The following is a 20,200-nucleotide window of genomic DNA, read 5'->3' on the forward strand; positions in this document are numbered from 1 at the left end:
TTTTTGTTTTGTAAGTCTCTACATAATGTTAGGAGTCATTTTGGTTTCATTTTTATTTCTGTTATTGTCATGATGTTACCTTGTTAGAAAGTGGGCCTAAGTCAGAAAACTGAAATAGCTTTGTAACTTTTGCCCTCCTTACTCATAGATAAGCAAGTAGGCTGGGCGCCAGTGGCTCACACCTGTAATCCTAGCTACTCAAGAGGCTGGGATCTGAGGATCATGGTTCAAGGCCAGCCCAGGCAAGAAAGTCTGTGAGACTCTTATCTCCAATTAACCACCAGACAACCAGAAGTGGAGCTGAGGTTCAAACTGGTAGAGCACTAGCCTTGAGCAAAAGAGCTCAGAGACAACACCCAAGCTCCAAGTTCAAGCCCCATGACTGAAAAAAAAAGATAGGCAAGTAGACAGAAGCAAGAGAAGGGGTACCAACCATATTTGAAACTACTTATTGCTGGCCTGGGTCTGCTTAATGGGATTTTTCTGCTTGTTTCTCCAGACTCCTTAAAGGGAGAGAAGAACAAGCTCTTTCTCACATTTTTTTTTTCTTGAGGCTTTGGAAAGATGAAAAGTATCTCATCCACACACAACTTTTAGAAGCTCAAGGTTAGAGAGTTAGTAGATTCGTAGATTTTTTTTGTCTGTCTGGAATGTGTCTGGTTATAGGATTTCAGGGTGAGGAACAAAGGGATCCAATGGGAAGCTGAGAGTCAAAAGTAACATCTTACTTTGATCTTGTTGGGTCTGATAGATTTCACACATCTATTTCATAAGAATTCTTATTCTGTTCTGTTCTGTTTTGCTTTTATAGGGACAGTGCCAAGATCTGAGGAAGAGAAAACAACTAGAACTGCAGATACTTTCCGAACCTATTCAGGCATGGGAAGGGGAGGATATTAAGAGCTTGGGTAGTGTAATCTTTATGTCACAAGTCATGGTGCAGTATGGAACTTGTGAGGTAAGGTGTTTCAGATTTCAACATTGTTCCTTCCATCTTTTACAGTTTCCTTCCTTTAATTTGTTCTTCTGTCAGGCTTAAATGATCAAACATTCAAATAAGAAACAGTACCTATTCTTCCAGATATTGTGAGAATTGGGGGAAAGAATACGTGGTGATCCTGGCTTCCAAAGAACTCATTCAGAACTTGGAAACCAATTGAATATTCAGTGTTAGATTGTGTGGTCTCATAGGTAGGCTCAGTACAAGTTTTGAGAAGGGAGAGATGGAGAAGACCTCATGGAGATCGGATTTAAGATTATTATCTTGGGAGAGAACAAGAAAGTGGGTTGTCCCCCCCCTCCCTGTGGGACAATAAGGAAGTGAGACTGATGGAAGGTAAAGGTGCACTTTAGAAATGGTGAGAAGAAAGACTGACTAAACCAGGTTATATTGGCTCTTGCATATCAGAGACTAGGGTAGTTTAGATGGATTCAGCAGGCAAGAGGAAACAATGAATGAAAGAGTCCCAAGCAGCACAAAAACATGGGAAAAGGGCTGCTGTGTGTGACATTTTCTAACAATGATGTATCAGGTGGGTGTGAGAGTAGGAATAAGCTGGTGGTAGAGGAAATGGAGCATAAGGGGAAACTAAGACACATGTTTAGATGGGAGCCAATGAGAAGGGCTAGAGAAGATGATGAATGCCATTTCAGTGCCATCTAGTTGGAGATGTTCTGTAAGCAGCTGGTAAAACACTATGGAAATGAGGATGAGAGGGTTGGAGGAGCAACGAGATTTGGATGTCCTTGACAGATTGTACCTTCCTAGAAAGTAAATATGTAAAGAGAAGGACCAGGGATGAAGATGGATTATTTCTTTTAGAAAGGGGCCAGAAGAGGGGAGAAAGGTTGATTATGTTACCTGGTGTGATTTATCTACCTGGTGTGATTTATCTACCTGGTGTGATTTATCTACCTGGTGTGATTTATCGGGTGTTAGAGCTGTCTTTCTTCTCCCCAAACATCTTACTATACTCGCTGACGTGCCTGTGGCAGAGATTCATTACTTTGAGTTAATAAGCAATCTCATTGAAAATGCGGAAACCCTGGGGAAGGTTAATGCGGTGAGGGTAACTATTAGTCATTCACATGTTTGGGATAAACCCCTTGGGTTGAAAGGAAGAGGAACCAGTGGCAGGGGATAAAAAAAAAAAAAAAACAAAGACAAATAGGAGGGTTGAAAAGAATTGGGGGTCATGGTGTCCTGGAACTCCTAGAGGAATACTTGAAAGTGGCCATCGAGCTGAGTGCTGCAGGAGGGTCAGAGGTCAAGGAGTGTGAAGACCAAAAAGAAACCATTGGATTTTGCTAGAAGGCAGTTATTGATGACTCTGAGGGAGCAGGGAGGGGAGTGCAGTTGAGGAGAGATCAATGAGAAGAAAATGAAGGCAGCGAGTAATTTGGCAATACAATGTCAAGAAATGAGATATTATGTATAAGGAGCCTCACGGAGGTGGGGGGGGGAGGGAAGGGGAGGAAACAAGGCCTTTTAGAATAGGAGATGCGTATATATTAAAGGCAAAAGAGGAAAAGAGGGAAGAAAAGAGATATCTGTAAAACAAAAGTAGGCAAGGGAAAGATTTGAGAGGATGGCGAGCACATGTTAGAACACTTTTGTTGTTGTTGTCATCGGTCATGGGGCCTGAACTCTGGGCCTGGGCGCTGTCCCTCAGCTCTTCAGCTCAAGGCTAGCGCTCTACCACTTGAGCCACAGCGCCACTTTCTGCTTTTTCTGCTTTTGTAGTGCGAGGAATGGAACCCAGGGCCTCATGCATGCAAGGCAAGCACTCTACCACTGAGCCACCTTCCCAGCTCCATGTTCGAACACTTTGCAAACAATAGATGTAAAAATTCCATTTGGTACAATTACCTTGGTGCTCATCTCCATCTTCCTCTTCCCCTATGATTGCATATTTGTTAAAGGGACTCAAGCACTTAGGTTTCTTCAGTGCCACCTAAAAATCTTGCATTATATAGTGTACTATAAAGTGCCAAGAGGGGATTGTGAATGTGCTGACCATAAAGAAATGATAACAATTTAAGATTATGTATGGAAATTACCCTGCTTTGATCATTATACAATGTACACATGAACTAACACATCACATTGTACCTTGTAAATAGGTACAATTCTTATATGTGAATCAGAAAAGGAAATCATAAAATTGGGCTGGTAGTGATGTTCAGTGGTAGAGTGTGAACTCAGGGTTGGACCCTCCCATTACCATGCACACACAAATAAAACCACACAATTAAACCAACTGTGTTTACTATTTTGTTTTATATGCATACAATAACTATCTCATTCCTAGTCATTACATTCATTTTATGCATAAAATTTACTCTACACATTAGTACCTAATTTGTTTCCTAATTTTTTTGAAAACAGCTTCATTTGACTACTTTTCAAACTAAAATAATCTTGTTGTTTTGTGCACCTACCAAGTTCTTTTGTGCCTAGGACGTGTGCATCAAACTGGCTACGTAAAATGTGTCACTTCTCAGGAAGGATAGAGAGCTGGCACATTTATTTCCATTTCAAAGGGAAGTTTAACTGGCTTCATGCTTTGGGGTTGAATGCCTTTCTTTTTTTTAATTGAAATTCTCTGAAAAATCACTTCTGTTGTTTTGGTTGATTATGTAAGGTCTGTGTTACAAAACAATGATTCCAAAAATTCCTGACCAAAAATGTGTTTAATTTTTATTATCCATTTAATGCTTTCATTCTACCTTAGGACAAAGAGGAACGGTACCTTATGCTATTTTCAAATGTCCTGCTAATGTTATCTGCGAGTCCTCGGATGAGTGGTTTTATCTATCAGGTTGGTGGATTTCATACAAAGCAAGTAGTGGGAACTGTATGGAAACACGCATCTGTCCAGATGTGGTATCTCCAGGAAGACAGTAAAAGCTCTTACCAGCAAAGGCACGATGTTCTCACCCTTAAAAAAACTGAACAGCAGCCAGGCGCTGGTGGCTCACGCCTGTAATCCTAGCTACTCAGGAGGCTGAGATCTGAGGATCACGGTTCAAAGCCAGCCCAGGCAGGAAAGACAGTGAGACTCCTATCTCCAATAAACCACCAGAAAACCGGAAGTGGTGCTGTAGCTCAAGTGGTAGAGCGCTCGCCTTGACCTGAAGAGCTGTGGGACAGCGCCCAGGCCCAGAGTTCAAGCCCCACAACCAACAAAAAAAAACAACAACAAACTGAACAGCTTATAAGAACAGATGGTCCTTAAATCAAAAACCTCATATTAGTATGTTTCTTTTGAATCTATGTCTATAAGCTAGCTTTCGAACGTATAAGTAGAAATCCAAGTCTACAGTTGAATAAGTTTGCAGCAACTTTTGAAAAGTTCATAGCTGAGAAAACAGAAAAGTGACACTTGCTACAATTGTCTTATTTCATCCTGATCACGTTGTTTTGGGTCTCTAGCATTGTTTTGGGTCCTAAACTTCTTAGGAAATTGCACTTCCTTCTGTTTTCTCCCAGGATATAGTGTTACAACATTATTGCCTGTTCTACCAAGGCCTGGCCTTTACTAATTTCCACAAAACTTCCTTTGCTTGCTGATTCATGTGAAAATATGTAAGCAAAGTAAACTTGTTTTTTTCCAGTCCTGGGGCTTGTACTCAGGGCCTGGGCACTGTCCTTCAGCCTCTCTTTGTTCAAGGCAAGCACTCTACCACTTGAGTCACAGCTCCACTTGCTTTCTTGTCTGGTTAAAATTTATGATAGGGAGATAAGAAATGTACTCATGACCTTGCTCATGGAACTGTAATCCCTCTGTACAGTATTTTCACAATAAAAACTTATTTAAAAAATTTACAATAGGGAATCTATTGATAGACTTGAGAAAAGAAGTCTAAGAGAAATATGTTTTATCACATAATTAATGGAGATATTCTTTTCTCCTAGGGAAAAATAACAGTAGCAGGAATGGCAGTGAGTAGATTGGATGACACTGATGGGAATGACTGGGCATTTGAAATCACAGGTAGGCCAAGTTTTTCTTTTTTCATGTAGCTACTTCAAATGCTTTTTGGAGTGAATTGGAGTTTAGATAAGTAAATGCTATTATTTTCTCTTATGCAATCCATGAGCAAGTTTTACATGGAGATGCTAAACTATATTCCATTTCCTGGTATAAGTAGAGTATAGAACAGAGGAGTCTTCTGGTAATTTAAAAGCCTCAAATTTGCCATTAGTTTCAATATTCTCTTGCATGAGAGCTACATGTGAGAGCTAAAGAACAACAAAATGGGTGGGTATAAATATGATTTTTTTCTCTCTCTCTCTGTCATCTAGTCCACGGACTTCTATCTGCAATCTTGTTATCAGTGTGTGAATTAGCAAGACTTGGTTATGTTTTCAGCACTTTCTAAAAAGTGCTGAAAAGTACTTTCTTCACAAATTAAACAAAATTCCATGGCTTGATAAGGCTCCCTGATATTTTGTACTGTTATCTCTTTTGCCAGGCCTGTAATGATATACATGTAATACTTATACTTCTTTTGTACTGGTATGGCACACTAGTCAGGGCTAGGCTAACGAACTGACTTTACTGGTACTTGTCTTTCTCAATAAGAATTCTAAGATTTTTATATTTGTCTGAAGATTGTAGACAGTCTTAGTTGGGTCTTGCTCCAACTTTGATGCCTGGAGAACTAGTACAATATTGTCATTTGAAACTGTGAACTAGGGCTGGGAAGGTGGCTCAGTGGTAGAGCACTTGCCTTGCATGCCTGAGGCCCTGGGTTCGATTCCTCAGCACCACATAAGCAAAAAGAAAAAAGCCGGAAGTGGCACTGTGGCTCAAGTGGTAGAGCGCTAGCCTTTAGCTGAAGAGCTGAGGGACAGCGCCCAGGCCCAGAGTACAGGCCCCATGACCGGACCCAAAAAAAAAAAAAAATAAACTGTGAACTAGCTACACAACATACTTAAAATTTCATATACTTATTATCACAGCTTATCTGTTCCTAATTTAGAACTTTGAGAGGGTTATTCTACAGGTAGGCAGATGACTGAAAATAGCTAGCCAAGTCCTAGTTGCTCAAAACATAATTATTTATTTATGTCAGTTGTGGGGCTTGAGTTCAGGGCCTGGGCACTCTCCCTGAGTGGTAGGCTAGTGCTCTACCACTTGAGCCACAATGCCACTTTTGTGTTTTGAGTGGTTAATCGGAGATAAGAGTCTCACAGGGACTTTTCTGCCTTGGTTAGCATCAAACCACAATTCTCAGATCTCAACCTCCTGAATAGCTAGGATTACAGGCATGAGCCACCAGCACCTGGCTCAAAATGTATTTATGAATGAAACAAAATTAATGGTTCTCTTTACTCTTGGCTTTTTGTTTTTGAATGTTCCCATTCATTGGGTGATACAGGTAACATAATAGAGAAAATTGTGATCTATTGCAACAACAACCAGGACTTCCAGGAATGGTTAGAGCATCTGAACAGACTAACCAGAGGACCCACCTCTTGCAGTTCATTATCCAAAACTTCATCATCATCGTGTAGTGCTCATTCTGTAAGTACCCCATTTGTGCAATCCATGAATTAATTATTGAGGCTAAAAGCTTACAGGAAGCAACAAACATACCGTTTGTTGTTGGGTAGTCTATATTTATATATCCTGAAGTACAGTTAAGCTTCACTAATTCTTATTTCTCATTCAAATTAACAATAAATTTTGTAGCTAAGAATGTAGCTCACAAATAGAGCACTGGCCTATTCTCATAGTCAAGGCCCTTGGTTTTATCCCCTTGACCCTCCTACAAATTTTTTTTTCACTTAGGAGTGTTCGGTTGTATTTGGTAGCATTCAGATAGTCAAACTAACTACTATCCAAGTATTTTTTTGGTTTGTTTTGACGGTCATGGGTCTTGAACTCTGGGCCTGGATGCTGTCCATGAAGTCTTCAGCTCAAGGTGAGCACTCTACCACTTTGAACCACAGTGCCACTTCCAGTTTTCTGGTGGTTAGTTGGAGATGAGTCTCATGGACTTTCCTGCCCAGGCTGGCTTTGAACCACGATCCTCAGCTCTCAGCCTCCTGAGTAGTTAGGATTACAGGTGTGAGCCACTGGTGCCCGGCTTATCCAAGTATTTCTAACCAGAAGTTCTGCTAAGATATTTTGGAGATAAATGAAACTCATTTAGTGGTTATTGTCATATTCATAATGTGCTGAGTTTTACTTCTCTGAGTGTTTAAACATCTTCTATATCTCATTCATGCTATTGCATTTCCCTAGTAAACTTCTTAGAAGGTTCTGTTAGCATTGCTTTTTTTCTGAGTTATCACCAATTTAGAATTCATAGCATTTGAATTGATGAGATTTTTCCGTACTTCTTGAGTGAACTGGACAATGTGCTGTTATCTTTCTTAGCACTCCAACCTGTGATGCCAAAATTCCTGTTTTGAGTTCTGTGTGTTGTGGGGGAAATATGGACTTTGACGTAAAAGCTCTGTTCGTTTCTTGACTTTGTCAATGACTTGCTAGTTATTTCACTTTGCTGAGTTGATGTTGGGGTTTTTCTTATGAAGTAGAGTCTATTTAAGCATCTAGTGGGAGTTTTGAACACCATCAACTTAAATGTTACCTAGTACTCTATTTTCCTCCCTTACAGAGGAAAAAAGAAATCTTACTTGAATGAAATTCAAGAAAAAAGAAAGTGAGAGAGAGAAAGAGAAAGAGAGAGAGAAAGAGAGAGAGGAGGAGAGAGAGAAAGAGAAAGAGTGAGCGTGAGCAGAAAGAGCCTGTTCTCAAACTAGAGACTTGTTTTTCTATCTTTCTCTTACTATGGCTGAGTTTTCTGATCCAAGGAAGCTATTGTTATTCTCTTACTGTGGTTTAAGGTTGGGTTCAGATGGCAGGTTGGCAACATCTCATCAGATATTTTCCCAGTCTTTTAGCTCTATTGGACAACTTCGAGGACCCTTGGAACCTCCTCAAATTATAAAGCCTTGGAGTTTAAGTTGTCTACGACCTGCACCTCCACTTAGACCATCAGCAGCACTAGGTTATAAAGAGGTAATTTTGCTACATATGGTATACAATTGTGTAGCTCATTGCAAACAGTTCAGTGAGAATGTGCTAGAATTTATGATAGGTGGTACATGTGAGTAAACCTGAATTATTAGATATAGTGATTTTTGCTTTGTTTCTTCCCCATTGTCTCTCTACACATCTTTATTGAAGATTCACACTACCTGCATTTCTTTGTCTCCTCCTGAAGTGCCTCTGCTTGCTATGTGTGTAAATTGTGAAACTGATATTTGCTACAATGGGAAAGGGAAAAGAAATAATTTCTTGAAAGAAATGTCTTTTTTTTTTTTAAAGAAAGGCTTCTCAGCTACAGCCTTACGTTTGCTATTTTGGTAGTGTGGGTTTTTGTTTTAGTAGTGGTTTTAAGATGGTCATTTTTTTTCTTTAGATATTACAGCCAAGAAATAACAGCCACCAGCTTCCATAAATATATAGAGGGCTGCCGTTTCCATGTTGTGTTGTTTTTAATTTCATATGGCTTGTTTCTGATTGTTTCAGATTTCACTAAAGTATTAAAAACTTCTCTTTAAATGGGTGTGGTTGCATGAAGAGTAAGTTGGTGACAGTTATGTAATGAGCCTGAGAATTTTGGGACAAAGTCAGCATATGATACTATAGTAAACTTAGGTTTTGATCATGTAGGCATTGCTGAGTTTTGAGTGTGGTTTGATTTAAATCACTACGTGTCTGCTATGATTGTTTTCTCCGCACATTAGTGGAATAAAGATATAACAATATTTTATCATTGGAGGATTTTTTGACTCTTTCTACCTGATATTGTAGGAGACTTGGTGCATGAGATAGAGTTTCTATTACATACTTCTATTCACAATTCGGCCAGAAAATAGTCCCAAGATTTGCTCTAAAAATCAACCTGAAATTCCTACAATCATCCAGTTTTCTTCTTTGATTACTTAGACCAGGCATTTCATTGTTACCCCCCCCCCCCCCTTTTGTTTTGTTTTTTTGTTTTTTGGTCGGTCGTGGGGCTTGAACTCTGGGCCTGAACACTGTCCCTGTGCTCTTCAGCTCAAGACAAGTGTTCTACCTCTTGAGCCACAGCGCCACTTCCGGTTTTCTAGTGGTTTATTGGAGATAAGAGTCTCACGGGCTTTCCTGCCCAGGCTGGCTTTGAACTGTGATCCTCAGATCTCAGCTTCCTGAGTAGCTAGGATTAAAGGTGTGACCGGCGCTCGGCTGTTACCCCTTTTTAATGATGGATATTTTGTAATGTCAGTTAGTAAATTCAAATTGAGGTGAGCTTTAGAGGGTAAAAGTGACTTAATCCTTCACATAACTAATCTAAAACCTAAAGCATGATCACTTCTGCTCAGGAATAGAGTTATTAATATGTTCTTACTATGTAGTATGTATTTCAATTATTTTCAACATTTGTTATCATGTGCAGAATTATACTCTTTGAACTTTTGCATGATGATATTGCATCTGAAACTAATGTGGGAAATGTGATATTCTCTCTGTGTAATTTATGATAACACTAACATTTCAAATGTTGTTTTAGAATTATTGATAAATGGATTTGGTCATTATAACCATCGACCTCTCACGCTCATCTTCTCTTTCTTTACATATTCATTTTAGAGGATGTCTTATATCTTAAAGGTAAGGGTAGAATGATATATTTGGCTTACAGTGACATAATATTATTGTGCTGTAACCTTTGATGAATGAAGCTTTTCCTTATAGTTGTCTTTTCCCTTGTTGTAACTGGTGGCTTAAAAGGAAGATACAATTCTGACATGTAAGTACTTTCTTTCAAAACGCAGGCCTGTGTGAAATGAATATTAAAATGCTATTGTATGTGAAATGCCTTAAAATGCCAATTTTCCTATTTTAAAAAATCCTATTTGTTTTTAATGTCTTGTTTGTTTTCAAGTCTGGGCTTGAACTCAGGGCCTGGGTGCTGTCCCTAAGCTCTTTTACTCAAGGCTAGTGCTCTACCACTTTGAGCCACACCTCCACTTTCAGTTTTTCAGTGGTTAATTAGAGAGTCTTAGGGGACTCTTCTGCCCAGGCTGTCTGAGAACTGAAAACCTCAGAGCTCAGCCTCCTGATTAGTTAGGACTACAGGTGTAAGCTCACCGGTGCCCAGCTTGTTTCATATATATTTTAAAGTATTATTATCCACTTATCCCATATATAGATTGCATGGAAGACAAGACAGACAGGCCTGAGGGGTTTTTCCCAAGTGTAAAATTCTTATCTGTTTATTTGGATGTTGACAATAAACATATTTTTTTAAACTTTGGTGTTTATTCATATGAGAAAAGCAAATTGAATAATTCCCATTTCTGTGGTCTGCTAATTAAACTATGGTTCATACATATATAGTTAAGGTTAGCCATGGTTATGTTCTTAACCCTAAATTATTTATCAAAAAATTCTTTTCTCTGGGGCTGGGAAGGTGGCTCAGTGGTAGAGTGCTTGCCTTGCATGCATGAGGCCCTGGGTTCCATTCCTTAGCACCACATTAGCAGAAAAAACAGGAAGTGGTGCTGTGGCTCAAGTGGTAGAGTGCTAGCCTTGACTGAAGAGCTGAGGGACAGCGCCCAGGCCCAGAGTTCAGGCCCCATGACCAAAAAAATAAAAAAAATAAAAAATTCTTTTCTCTAACATTAGGGTAATTATGTAGTCTCTCTGCCTTAATTTTCCCATCTGACACACAGAATTTAAATTCTTCTTTATGGGAATACTATAAAGAAATCTTAAATAGTTTTGAAGCTCTTGGCAAAAGGGATAAATTCAATGCTAGTTATACTTATTGAATTCCCATATTGGTGTATCAATGGTTAACAAAGTAAGAGCTATTCTTCCAGGATTGGCATCTATTGCCTTTTCTGCAGACAGTACCCTAAAGACATTCATATCCCACCCCTATAGCGTTACCTCTGTTTTGTTTAATCTTTTCAGAGTTTATTGGATCCATTTTATTGCATATAGTACTAATTTTTTTTTGTTGGTTGTGAGGCTTGAACTCTGGGCCTGGGTGCTGTCCCCCAGCTCTTCAGCTCAAGGCTAGCACTCTACCACTTAAGCCACAGCACCACTTCCAGTTTTCTGGTAGTTTATTTGAGATAAGAGTCTCAGTCTTTCCTGCCCAGGCTGGCTTTGAACCAAGATCCTCAGCTCTTAGCCTCCAGAGTAGCTAGGATTACAGGTATGAGCCACTGGTGCCCAGCTTAGTACTAAATTTTGATATGCTCTTAACTACAACTGTCAACATAGCAGAGAAGCATTTCATTTAATTTTGTTTGTTATATTTCAATTCAAACTTGTAGGAGACTTTTACTTTAAAAACTTTTATCCTTACAGGAGTCTAGTAAAAGCCCCAAAACAATGAAGAAGTTTCTTCATAAAAGGAAGACTGAGAGAAAAACATCTGAGGAGGAATATGTGATTAGGAAAAGTATGTGTTTTGTACTTTCTGAAAGTTATTTATGGATGAACTAACACGAGCATTTTTTAAAAGCAGATAATTAGAGCAATTTGTTCTCAGCATCATCTGTTAGAAAGACACATGGAAAAGTTTGGTCACCTCTAAGACTTTTGAATAGGCTGCCTCCTGCTGAACTTCCTGTCATCTTAGGCATTGTCATGATGCAGAACATTTCAACCCCCCAATGATTTAGAATCACTAAGAGGATCCATTTGCTATAGATACATTTCTCCCCTTTTTACTTTCTGATGCCTGAGATAGTTTCCTGAGCAGAAATAGATTTAGACTGGAAAGCTGAAATCCTTCTGGAAGTGTAATGCTCATTAGTTTCTCAGCTAGCCAAGAAATGGGCCTGCTGGCTTCTAAACACAAGGCTTTATTTAAGACTGACTATAAAGTCAGTCAGCCAATTGATACATATGTATTTCGCTATAAAACTGTGAATAATGTACTTTGTGATACATAGGAGTCGGTGATGTCTCACAAAGAGGTGTCAGGACTGTGTGTAGGAATAAAAATAGACAATTTGGACAAATCTTTGTTGGACTCCAGCTTCTGCATGTCATAACCCCACTTATACTTGAGGGTATCCACATGAGCTTATTAATGGAGTACTACCATCCAGTCCTTTCAAGACTGAGTTGGGGAAGGGATAACATAGGAGAAAAAAGTAATACTGGCTGGAAAGATGGGTAAGTTTAATGTGGACCACTTTCTAAAGAAGATGATCCTTGAAATAGAGAGGAGAACAAGGCCATAGTATACTGGATAAGAGCTGAAACCAGAACCCAACCCAGTGTTGTGATATTGGCTTCCAAGAGATGACTGCTAGAATCTCAGTTTAGAGTTCTGGTATTCGGGATCACACCGGAATCAGTGCTGAATTTACTGAGGCTCCTCACAGAGCTGTGTGGGGTTGCTGTCAGTCTTTCTCCATCTTGAGTCTTGAGCAGTAATTTTGCCTACCTTTCAGAAACGCTGCCACAGAAGGGAAGTGAAGTGTACTGCGTGATTTGGAAGGGACAGGGTGTATATCTTTGAAAAGTCACTGCTAATTAAATTTGACAGGTACAGCTGCTCTGGAAGAAGATGCTCAGATCCTTAAGGTGATTGAAGCCTACTGCACCAGCGCCAATTTTCAACCAGGTAATGTCTCAAGTAGGCTCCCTCAGACTGTTTTCTCTCATGTCTGATGTCTCTTCGTCTCTGCTCAGTGTGTCTTAGGAAAAAGTAAAGCAATACAAACGGGGTTGCGGGGTGTAGAAAGCAGATGACTTGGTGCAAGGGAACAGTACAGGCCTGCATCTTTCAGATAAGGTGGTTTTTAGCTAACAACCGTTTGTTTACCCACTGTTGCTTTTCAGCCTGAGAGAAAGAGATGCAAGAGGGAAAAAAAGAGCTGGAGGTGATAAAAATGAAAACAGTTTTAAAAAGTCATTCTTTTTTGAAGTACGTAAATAGCCTCAGCAGCACTAGTTAAGAATTAAAGAGCCCAGAGAGTTCCTGTGGCTGTGAACTGATGCTAATCTCTTCTTATAGGCAGATTTGGAAAGGAAGTCAAAAATCCTATCTTTGATCAGCTGCATATTTAAGCAAGTGATGTTTTACCAGACTCAAGTTTCAAAGTTGCTCTGAAAATCTGGAAATGTAGCTGCCTAGCAGAGGTTATTCAAAATGTCTGAAATTTATCATGGGGCTATTATGTGAGGCTATTTCTCCCAAATGACTTGAGAGCTACATAATGTCTCTTGGTCAATCTTGTGTAGTTTGAAAGCCGAGTCATTTGGGTTATTCTTATGTCTTACATTATCATGGATATTCAGGATACCATATCTTTTGTGAGATCCTTTGTTTTTTGGTCAGTCACGGGGCTTAAACTCAGGGCCTGGGTACTGTCCCGGAGCTCCTTTTGTTCAAGGCGAGCACTCTACAACTCTGAGCCACAGTTCCACTTCTGGTTTTCTGGTGGTTAAATGGAGATAAGAGGCTCACAGCCTTTCCTGCCTGGGATGGCTTGGAACTGTGATGCTCAGATCTTAACCTCCTGAGTAGCTAGGATTATAGGTGTGAGCCACTGGCACTTGGCCATGAGATTTTTTTTTTTTTTGCCACACCTGGATAATACAGGATTACACCATAATGCTATCCTTGGCATAGCCACTGACAAATCACTTGGTTAGGAAAGGAATTCTTAAGTGACTGCCTTGACACACTCTTCCAAAGTATCACATGTCTCAGGTTGTAAGGAGGAAAAGTGTCCCATATAGAAGCCAATACATTTGACGATAAAGAGGGGACACACACTTTCTGTTTCACACACAAAACCTAGCTGTGGCATGCTCAGTGCTGAATATACTATAAGGAGTCAGGAGAGGAAAACAACAGCAGTTTTCTTTTTCTTTATCATGAAAGCTAGAAAAAGAAAAAGAAGGGAACAAGGAGACATCAGAAGAAGCAGTCCACATACAAAAATCTAACCTCATCTGTCCTTCTCTGCACTATTGTCCACCTCAGTCGAATCTATTGTTGTTCTTAGTGGAGAAGGCACAGAGTATGCATTCTGGCACAAAGAGGCATGAATGCTTTGGCTCCTCCTCCCTTGCCTCATTTTTGCATATGAGAACTATCTAGTGCTGTGTAGGCAGGCATATGGCAGAATATTTCCCTCCAGCCCAATTTTTGTGTTCCTCCAACATCGACTGTCTTGACTCTTGCTGCACTCATTTGAGTCAGTCAGTCTTCTGTGCACTTAGGAAGCACCAATGATAGTGCTATTCCCTGGGGATGGTGAAGACATCTGACTTCAGGAAAGAAGTGCTCAGGTGAAGGCAGTGAGTTATGTTCATCTCTGAAGGATATTGGCCTAGGTGAGATGAGTCCAGGGACTCTGGGGAACCAAGGATTAGGCACTTGCATTCCCATGGGAAGGCTGCAGAATGAGGGAGAGGTCGATAGTGCAGGAGAGCTAGTTAGTGTTTTCTGGGACACCTAGATACAGTCTGAGTAGAGAATGATGAGGGCCTACAGTTTTCTGATTTTTGATTTTTGCCAGTCCTGGAGCTTGAACTCAGGGCCTGGGTGCTGTCCTCGAGCTACTCTTGCTCAAGACTAACACTCTGCCACTTGAGCCACAGCTCCATTTATGGCATTTTTGGCAGTTAATTGGAGATAATGGTTTCATAGACTTTTCTACTTGGGCTGGTCTCAGCCTTCTGAATGGCTTGGATTATAGGTGTGAACCACTGGTACCTGTCTGGACCTACAGTTGTTTTGTTGTTGTGGTGGTGGTTGTGGTTGGTCATGGGGCTTGAACTCGGGGCCTGAGCACTATCCCTCAGCTCTTCAGCTCAAGGCAAGTGCTCTACAACTTGAGTCCCAAGGCCATTTCTGGTTTTCTGGTAGTTTATTGGAGATAGGAGTCTCACAGACTTTCCTGCCTGGGCTGGCCGTGAACCATGATCCTCAGATCTCAGCTTCCTAAGTAGCTAGGATGACAGGCGTGAGCCACCGGCACTCGGCTTTCCTGGACCTACATTTTTGATAATCTTATAACCATTGTCCCCTGGAGATCAAAAGTTTTCACTGATCCTCCATACCCTTAGAGGAAAATAAAGAGAACACATAAGCAAGAACGATGCTTTGGAAGTCCTTCCAGTCCTGTTGTGTCCTAGGCCAGTGCTACCATCAATCTAATCTCTACTAATAACAGAAGAGCAGAGCATGGGATAGTGTGTCACTCCTTGGAGACTTGCTGGCACAGTCAGCTCTTGTGCTGAATGAGGCAAAATGGAGAAGGGTAGGGGTCTTGAGATGGAGGGGAGCTATTACAGTGTCCTTGTGGCATTATTTGGCTATGTGAAATTCCTTGTGTCAGGAAAATGCCATCAACATCTATTAGCCAACCACCTGCTAAATGCAGGGCAGCAGCAGTCTGGGCAGAAAGTTCGTGTGATAATGATAGTGGAAAGGAACAGAGCTTGGTAGATAATAGCCTGTACTAGTAACTCCCCCTCTTGTCTTGCAACCCTCGGCAGGTGCTCGCAAAGATTCTGTGCCACAAGTCTTACTCCCTGAGGAAGAGAAACTCATCATTGAGGAAACCAGAAGCAACGGCCAGACTGTCATTGAGGAAAAGTGAGTAGAGCAGGCCATCCTTGTCCTTGGCTTGTCTGGGGGACTGCAAAGAAGGTCTGATAGGGCAGACATGGAAGGACTGTTCCTCTTCACCCATGAAGGAAGCCTTCTTTGAGGAGCATGTGATTGGGTCTGTAGCCCAGGGAACAAGGATGGGAAGCAGAAGCAGTAGGCCAGAACCCTGCACAACAGCCAGTTCCCCTGTAGCATAAGCAGCTCAGGAACATCTGACAACACCACTGCTCTGGATAGGTTTCTAATGGCTAAGGAAGGCCACAATGCTGATTTCCCTACCCAGAAGCGCCAGTGTCTCCCCCATTTTTTTGATTCAGGGGCTTAATTTTCCCATTGACCTGGGTTTCACAGTAATGTGTGTGACCTCAAGGGGGAAAATCAAGGTGAAATACCTATGGCTCATAAAATAAACACAAAGTAGCAAGTAATTCAGTCTCTTAAACTTGAGTCATTTCTGAAGTCAGGCCTGAATCTGCAGAGGCCAGCACATTTCACAGTGCTTGGCATCATCAATGTATTTTTACATTGGATGTGTGAACTGAGATGACAAAATTGTAAAGCCCTTGAGTACAAGAGAAGAAGAAGCCTGGGCTAGCTCTCAGTTCTGCTACTTACTGCCTGTATGATCTGCAACAAGTTCTTTTGCTTCTCTGTGCCTGTATCCTCATCTATAAAGTGACAGTAATACTCTCATGATTGTTGTGTGATTAAATATAGTAAATATACATTGGAATAATATTATGGAATAATATTATTATGTAATTATGATATTATTATGGATACTGATCTTCATGATTTGTGAGAACTTCAGGAAAAGTGGTATTATCCTTATTTTTTTATGTATTTTTGACAGTCCTGGGGCTTGAACCCAGGCCCTGGGTGCTATCCCTGAGCATCTTTGTGCTCAAGGCTTTGTGCTCTAACATTTGAGCCACAGCACCACTTCCAGCTTTTTCTTTTTTTCTTTCTTTTTTTCCTTTTTTTTTGGGTCTGGTTGTAGGGCCTGAACTCTGGGCCTGGGCACTGTCCCTCAGCTCTTCAGCTCAAGGCTAACGCTCTACCATTTGAGCCACAGCGCCCCTTCTGGCTTTTTTCTTTTTGCTTATGTGGTGCTGAGGAATCGAACCCAGGGCCTCATGCATGCAAGGCAAGCGCTCTACCACTGAGTCACCTTCCCAGCCCCACTTCCAGCTTTTTCTGAGTAGTTTATTGGAGATAAGTATCTTACAGACTTTCCTGTCTGGCCTAGCTTTGAACTGCAGTTCTCAGACCTCAGTTTTCTGAGTAGCTAGGATTATAGGCCTGAGGCACCAGCCCCTGGCCTTTATCCGAATTTTATATGAAAGGATCAAGAGAAGAGATGGAAACAGGTCAGAGAGGAGGAAGTGGAGCCTTGATCTGCAAACTCTGTTTTGAAAGAGCTGGCAAGGGAAGACTGTTCTATAACACAGTCAAGGCACTTTATCCTTTAGTGGTTGTGTGTGTGTGTGTGTGTGTGTGTGTGTGTGTGTGTGCACACGCACCCATGCTGGTACTTGGGCTTGGTTTTTTCACTCAAGTTTGGTAGCCACATTTGCCCATCCAGCTTTTTGCTGGTTAGTTGGAGATTATTTCAGACTTTCCTGCCCATGTTGGCTTTCAACAGCAAATACTCAGATCTCAGCTGTCTGAATAGCTAGAACTTACAAGCATGAGTGAACAGTGCCTGGTTTCTTTGTTGTTTTTCTGGTGGCATATAAGATCTTTCAGAAATAATTCCCTGACTTTGTGTCCTGGGAAGTCATGTGGAGTCAGAGAAGTGAGAGATTTCTCAAGGCCCTATACTCCCTATACTGCAATGTCATTATCCATTAAGTGATATATACATATATATATATATCAATCAATCTCCTGCCCTAAAGCTACAGGAATAAAAAGGTTATGAGGGAAATTAATCTTAAGAAACTGAAATCATAGAATCAGAATGTACAGTGATGGTTGCCTGAGGCTGGGAGAGAGTAGAGGAAATAAGGACATATTGGTCAAAGGGCCCAGTTTTGCTTATGCAAAGTAAGCACATTTTGGGAGACATAATGTGTAATAGGTGACTATAGTTAATACTGTCCTGTATATTTAGAATTTTCTCAGAGAGAAGATTTTAAATTGCTCTCAACACACACATACAAAACAATTACATGCATACATACACAATGGTGAGAGAGATGTTACTAATGATGGATGTGTTCATTAGCTAATTTTTTGCACTACTTCATAATGTAAAACATACATTAAAGCATCACATACTGTATACCATAAAAGTATTTTTTTTGGTCAGTTGTGGGGCTTGAACTGTGGACCTGGGCGCTGTCCCTGCGCTCCTTCTGCTCAAAGCTAGCACTTATCACTTGAGCCACAGTGCCGCTTCTGGATTTTTCTGTGATTAATTAGAGATAAAAGTCTCAGACTTTCCTGCCAGGGCTGGCTTCAAACCTCAATGCTCAGATCTCAGCCTTTTGAATAGCTAGGATAACAGGTATGAACCACCAGCACCCATCCAGGAGCTGCACTTCTACAGAGTTAAATATTGCTACTTAACAATATTTCAGTGCCAGCTACTCATCTCTGAATTTTGTCTTTTTGTTCTAGGAGCCTTGTTGATACTGTTTATGCCTTGAAGGATGAAGTCAAAGAACTGAAACAGGTAAGAAAATCATCATTTTCATAAATGACAGAACCACTCAGTGTTTCTTACCCACCTGCTGGTAGATGATATCAGGAAAAATCCAAGAGAAAGGCAATGAGGACAGATTGGTATTTTCCTTGTGTCATGGAGGTACCTTTTAAGTGATACTTTTGTCGGTCGTGGGGCCTGAACTCTGGGCCGGGGCACTGTCCCTCAGCTCTTCAGCTCAAGGCTAGCACTCTACCAATTATGCCACAGTGCCACTTCCGGCTTTTTTTTCTGCTTATGTGGTGCTGAGGAATCGAACTCAGGGCCTCATGCATGCAAGGCAACCACTCTACCAGTGACCCACCTCCCCAGCCCCCCTTTTATTGATTTTTATCATATGACTTTGAGTTTAAAATTTCTAAGGCTTGGGCCTGGGAAGGTGGCTCAGCGGTAGAGCACTTGCCTTGCATGCATGAGGCCCCTGGGTTCGATTCCTCAGCACCACATAAGCAAAAAGAAAAAAGCCGGAAGTGGTGCTGTGGCTCAAGTGGTAGAGTCCTAGCCTTGAGCTGAAGAGCTGAGGGACAGCACCCAAGCCCAGAGTTCAGGCCCCACGATCAGACCCCCCCCCCAAAAAAAATTCTAAGACTTGCTACTCAGCAGTTTGTAATAGGGTCCAAACTGTGTTTTGACTTTCCCCTGTCTCCAGCGTCTATAGGCCAAAGGTAGGAAAAGCAAGGCATTTATGAGCCTGTAACTCTAAGTCATGGTTTATGGATCCACTGGAGATGAGGTCTTAGTGTTCCAAGATGCCCACTCTGCGTGAATGCAAAGACTGTGTATGTGGTGATGCGGAACAGGATGGACAGTGGTGGGAGATCAAGCAGTCTCCAGTATGGGGACTGTGGGTTCTTAAACCCAGGTAGGCCACTTGAGGTTATGGAAAAGAGAGTGAATGTAAAGGAAGACACATTGTACAGTTGGCACCTGTGGGAGATAGCAAGTATTAAAGACAAACCTTCCCTGGATATCATAGTTGTATGGTGGTATTCTTCACAGAGATCAGGAAGTATAGGGGGAGATTTAGAGATGATGGAAGAGATGCTGAGTTTACTTTAGGATTTCATGAGTTTGGGGTGCATAATTATAAGCTGTCTAGATGGAGCCAGGCAGCTCCCATTGGGATTGGTGGGGCCTGATGCTCAGGAGATGACATCAGTACTAGAGATATTTGGAAATCCCATCAATAGACCCTTGTATTGAAAGAGAAGAGATAAGTGGAAGGACTGTGGAATGAGAAGAGGGCCAAGGCATGCCCTGCTCTAAGGAAGGCTCACATTTCACAGAAGAAGCCAATAGCTGGTCAGAGTCAGGCAAGACAATCAAGTGGCTGACTTGCTTTCAAACTGGTTTAAAGGGAGGGAAGTGTAGTTAGCAGTGAAGGGGACCACGAGGTGAAGCAGGAAGTGATCGCATCTTTTCCATCCTAGGAGAATAAAAGAATGAAGCAATGCCTGGAGGAAGAACTCAAGTCAAGAAAGGACCTAGAAAAGTTGGTTCGGAGACTGTTAAAGCAAACAGATGAGTGCATTCGAGCTGAATCCAGCAGCAAGACCTCTGTTCTTCCATAACCAACACTGTACTGCTGGGCAGTGTGCCTTCAGCTCATCTTGAAATGTCCAGCTGAACAATCGGACTCAGTTTGCTCACTTATTTGGCTTTAGTTGTTTTTTTTTTTGTTGTTGTTTGACTCTCTCACCCACCCCCATATGTGAGTGTGTGTGTGTGCATACATGTACACATGTGTGTTTGCTTGGATGTTTGTTGTTATTTGGTTGGTCACTCTTTTTTTTTTTCAACAAGGTTAAAGCAGAAAGTGGTGGTTGAAGAAGT

General features: G+C 41.2%; 1 protein-coding gene across 2 annotated transcripts in view; it reads left to right on the forward strand.

Moving 5' to 3' along the window:
- Arhgef6 (Rac/Cdc42 guanine nucleotide exchange factor 6) overlaps nt 1-20,020 on the forward strand; it is a 116,069-nt gene extending 96,049 nt beyond the window's left edge. For both annotated transcript variants that reach the window (XM_042667576.1, XM_042667577.1), the window contains 11 exons: nt 812-958; nt 3,735-3,821; nt 4,919-4,997; nt 6,388-6,533; nt 7,899-8,036; nt 9,654-9,674; nt 11,385-11,478; nt 12,577-12,654; nt 15,543-15,642; nt 18,283-18,337; nt 19,798-20,020. In XM_042667576.1, coding sequence (XP_042523510.1) covers nt 812-958; nt 3,735-3,821; nt 4,919-4,997; nt 6,388-6,533; nt 7,899-8,036; nt 9,654-9,674; nt 11,385-11,478; nt 12,577-12,654; nt 15,543-15,642; nt 18,283-18,337; nt 19,798-19,938 — 1,086 coding nt within the window. In that variant the 3' untranslated portion in view covers nt 19,939-20,020. The remainder of the gene's footprint in view (nt 1-811; nt 959-3,734; nt 3,822-4,918; nt 4,998-6,387; nt 6,534-7,898; nt 8,037-9,653; nt 9,675-11,384; nt 11,479-12,576; nt 12,655-15,542; nt 15,643-18,282; nt 18,338-19,797) is intronic.
- The last annotated feature ends 180 nt before the right edge of the window (nt 20,021-20,200 follow it).

The sequence above is a fragment of the Dipodomys spectabilis genome, unplaced genomic scaffold (assembly GCF_019054845.1).
Source record: "Dipodomys spectabilis isolate Male_0828 unplaced genomic scaffold, ASM1905484v1 ptg000414l, whole genome shotgun sequence".
Classification (NCBI taxonomy): Eukaryota; Metazoa; Chordata; class Mammalia; order Rodentia; family Heteromyidae; genus Dipodomys; species Dipodomys spectabilis.